The sequence below is a fragment of the Haematobia irritans genome, chromosome 2 (assembly GCF_050003625.1).
Source record: "Haematobia irritans isolate KBUSLIRL chromosome 2, ASM5000362v1, whole genome shotgun sequence".
Classification (NCBI taxonomy): Eukaryota; Metazoa; Arthropoda; class Insecta; order Diptera; family Muscidae; genus Haematobia; species Haematobia irritans.
In genome coordinates, this window is record NC_134398.1 from 217,076,910 (window position 1) to 217,080,926 (window position 4,017).

Genomic DNA, 4,017 nt, shown 5'->3' on the forward strand with positions numbered 1-4,017 from the left:
GCATTAAAAAATTCACATACAATTCTCATGGCATTAGCAAAGAAAAGTTTCTATGTCATCTTCATGCGACAACCTTTTATCTGCATTCTTAGCAACGCCCACTAGATTTTTGTGATTCAATGTTAAGAAAACACAAAGGAAAACGTTCTGTGGCAAATATCCTGAGAACTTGAGTAACCGTCATGGAAAACAAAAAAAATCATAGATTTACCTTGACAAGGCGTTAATGAGTTAACAATCCCAAAAGAAAAGAACAACCCAACCAACATTGAATGGAAGTTATTCCCAGAGATTAGCATCTATGAGCGAACAATAATAAGGAGACAACAAACATTTTAATTTAAATAAAAATGTCGCATGGAAAAGAAAATCAAGCCAGACAATGTCATCCATTAAAATTGTGTGAAAATATTTTCAAATGTTTTATAATGGAATACCGATTACAAAGAGCGAATTTTCCCATTCAAGCTACTGTCAAATCATCTGTGTAGAATAGCCAAATAGAAGGTACTGGTATTTCAATATCCGTATCCTCTTGGGTTAAGCCATTACCATCGAGAGTTTCATGCAAAATCAATTCACCAGAGCAATGACCCTATTAAAAAATCCCAAGAGAAGAAAAAACGTGCATTAAAAATTAAATTTCCAAAAAAAAATTGTGAATAATTTCCTACCCCATAAGAAAATTTACGCCATTCATAGCTTCCTGCATGATTGTTACGAATTTCTTTATATTTCCTTTGGATTTCGTAAATGCTATCCTCATCACATACCTTCATAACGGTAATGGTTGTTGTTAGGGTATTAATAATGCGTATTTTTCTTTCTCTTCTGGTCACACGTCCTATATGATAGCAAGGATCTTGACTCCATAGCTTACATGGTGTTTTACAGTGTTCACTTTCGGCCGTCTCCAAAATAGGAGGAAACAGAACTCTTCTAATTCCAGAAGCCCCGGAAATTTCGGTTTTTGGTGTGTAGTCAGCATTAAATAAATGTGAAAGGTCTTTGCCACCAAATGCCAATAAATAATCTAGATTCTGACAAATAGAAAATTATGAAAATTTATATTTTTTTATTAATTTTTCCCTCTCACCTTATTCCATGTCTCCTGGCGATCCTTTAGCATTGCCGTCAAATCAAAAACATTACCGTGAATAACAATCCAGAAATCTTCTTTTTTGTTATGTATGCAAACTTCATCGTATCGATAGTAACGCATATTTTATAAAAATTTCAAAAAAAAAATCAAATGGAATGAAATGACAGAGAAAATAAAATTTTTCTGACAATTTACCCTCCAAAAAAAGCAACATTTTGATTCAAAGATTTTAGATGATGTACAAAATGTTCATATATAAAATAAAAAAATGTGTTTGAAGAAGATACCATAGGGTCCTGTTTTCTCAAATATTCACGAGAGTTGTTCCATAAGTACTTATATTAAAACGACCAACAAACAACATATGGTATTTACATTGTTAATATTCGTATGCTTCATACTTTTTCCACATTACATTGTAGGACTCCAGAAGGAGTTTGTAAAAATATATATATATATATATTTTTTTTTTTTTTTTGAGAAAGAAACAATTACTCCCAGTCCATCCTGGCTATGCACAAAAATAATAAAGCAATTTTGATATTCGACCAGGCAAGGTCGAATATTAAATATGCATTTTGCGATTTATTTCAAATTTCGAATGAATCTTGAGTATAATACGGAGACAAATATTTGCTACATATTTTTTTTTTTAGAAAGTTAGAAGGGGATCACGTTTGTTACAGTTAGTAGAATACCACCAAAAATGGTAGATTTTGTACTGGTTGCTAGATTTTGCAAAATATTCCTCTCCCATTAAGGTACGTTACAAATTTTCTATATATATAAAATTTTGACAAAATTTTCTATAGGAATAAAATTTTGACAAAATTTTCTGTAGAAATTAAATTTTGACTAAATTTTCTATAGAAATAAAACTTTCACAAAATTTTCTTTAGAAAAAGTTTTTGACAAAATTTTCTGTAGAAATAAAATTTTCTATAGAAAAAAAAATTTTACAAAATTATCCATAGAAATAAAATGTTGACAAAATTTTCTATAAAAATAAGATTTTGACAAAATTTTCTATAGAAATAAAATTTTGAGAAAATTTTCTATAGAGATAAAATTTTGAGAATATTATCTATAGAAATAAAATTTTGACAAAATCTTTTTGTCAAAATTTTATTCTTATAAATTTTGACAAAATTTTCTATCGAAATAAAATGTTGACGAAGTTTTTTGTAGAAATAAATTTTAGACAAAATTTTCCGTCGAAATTAAATTTTGAAAAAAAAAAATTCTGTAAAACTAAAATTTTGACAAAATTTTCTGTAGAAAGAAAATTTTGAGAAAATTTTCTATAGAAATAAAATTTTGAGAAAATTTTCTATAGAAATAAAATTTTGACAAAATTTGAGAATATTGTTTAGAGAAATAAAATATTGACAACATTTTCTATAGAAATAAAATTTTGAGAAAATTTTTTGACAAAATTTGTTAAAAATAAAATTTTGACAAATTTTTCTACAAAAATAAAATTTTGACAAAATTTTCTATAAAAATAAAATTTTTACAAAATTTTACAAAAGTTTTGACAAAGTTTTCTATAGAATAAATTTTGACAAAATTTCAATAGAAATAAAATTTTGACAATATTTCTATAGAAATAAAGTTTGGACAAAATTTTTTATAGAAATACAATTTTGACAATATTTTTTATAGAAATAAAATTTTGACAAAATTTTTATGGAAATAAAATTTTGACAAATTTTTCTATAGAAATAAAATTTTGACAAAATTTTCCATAGAAATATAATTTTGACAAAATTTTCTATAGCAATAAAATATTGATAAAATTTTCTATAGAAATAAAATTTTGACAAAATTTGAGAATATTGTTTAGAGAAATAAAATATGGACAACATTTTCTATAGAAATAAAATTTTGAGAAAATTTTTTGACAAAGTTTGTTACAACTAAAATTTTGACAAAATTTTCTACAAAAATAAAATTTTGACAAAACTTTCTATAGAAATAAAATTTTATTTATAAAATTTTGACATAATTTTCTATAGATATAAAATGTTGACAAAATTTTCTAGAGAAATAAAATTTTGACAAAATTTTCTATAGAAATAAAATGTTTACAAAATTTTCTACAGAAATAAAATTTTGACAAAATTTTCTATAGAAATAAAATTTTATTCGTTTTGTTCTTTATTGTTGGTTTGTACTTCATTTTCTATAGAAATAACATTTAGACAAAATTTTCTATAGAAATTAAATATTGACAAAATTTTCTATTGAAATAAAATTTGACAAAATTTTCTATAAAAATAAAATTTTAACAAAATTTTATATAGAAATGAAATATTAACAAAATTTTATATAGAAATAAAATATTAACAATATTTTCTATAAAAATTAAATTTTTTACAAAATTTTCTAAATAAGTAAAATTTTGACAAAATTTTTACGCAACAATCATAAACTTTCCCATACTCCATATGCAACGGAAAAACACAAAGTTCTCTGTGGCGTTTGAAATCTAAAGACAATTCAATATTTGTTTTTTTTTTTTGAATAAATGTCCACTAAAATAGATTTGTCTGCAAATATATTGCAAGTACCTACAAGTGAACGAACGCCCAAATACATTTAACTAGAAAAACAATAACAATATGTTGTTTGTTTTTTAAGTTGGTTGAATTTCACAATATGTCCATAGGCCACAATCACCCATATACAAAGTGCTGCTGCTACTGCCGCATTCTAAAAACAAACAAAAGACTTAAGCAACAAACCTGTTTCAGCATTTTAGTAACATAGACTCAACTAACAGCGATGCAATGCAATCTCCACTACAATTTGCCTAACACAGCTACACCTTTACACTGATGAGCACTTCTTACAGGCAATTTGTAAGTCTTATATCCCATCCCAACAAAGCTCTCAAATCCACTTGTTTTATT

The 4,017-nt window shown here is 25.3% G+C and overlaps 1 protein-coding gene across 1 annotated transcript; it reads right to left on the minus strand.

The window, feature by feature from the left end:
• Window positions 1-316: 316 nt before the first annotated feature.
• On the minus strand, window positions 317-1,272 carry LOC142225234 (cytochrome b5 domain-containing protein 1). The gene is made up of 3 exons (XM_075295009.1): window positions 1,097-1,272; window positions 675-1,040; window positions 317-595 (listed from the first exon to the last, which is right to left on the minus strand). The coding sequence occupies exons 1-3, from the start codon at window positions 1,220-1,222 to the stop codon at window positions 464-466; spliced, it is 624 nt and encodes a 207-aa protein (XP_075151124.1). The 5' UTR covers window positions 1,223-1,272; the 3' UTR covers window positions 317-463.
• Window positions 1,273-4,017: the final 2,745 nt, after the last annotated feature.

What these genes read in the sequence shown, in the direction of transcription:
- LOC142225234 (XM_075295009.1), bottom strand. Translation starts at nt 1,222, where the DNA reads ATGCGTTACTATCGATACGATGAAGTTTGCATACATAACAAAAAAGAA. An exon ending in GCCAGGAGACATGGAATAAG is followed by an intron (nt 1,041 to 1,096) that starts GTGAGAGGGAAA and finishes TCTATTTGTCAG; the next exon opens with AATCTAGATTATTTATTGGC. An exon ending in GGCGTAAATTTTCTTATGGG is followed by an intron (nt 596 to 674) that starts GTAGGAAATTAT and finishes ATTTTTTAATAG; the next exon opens with GGTCATTGCTCTGGTGAATT.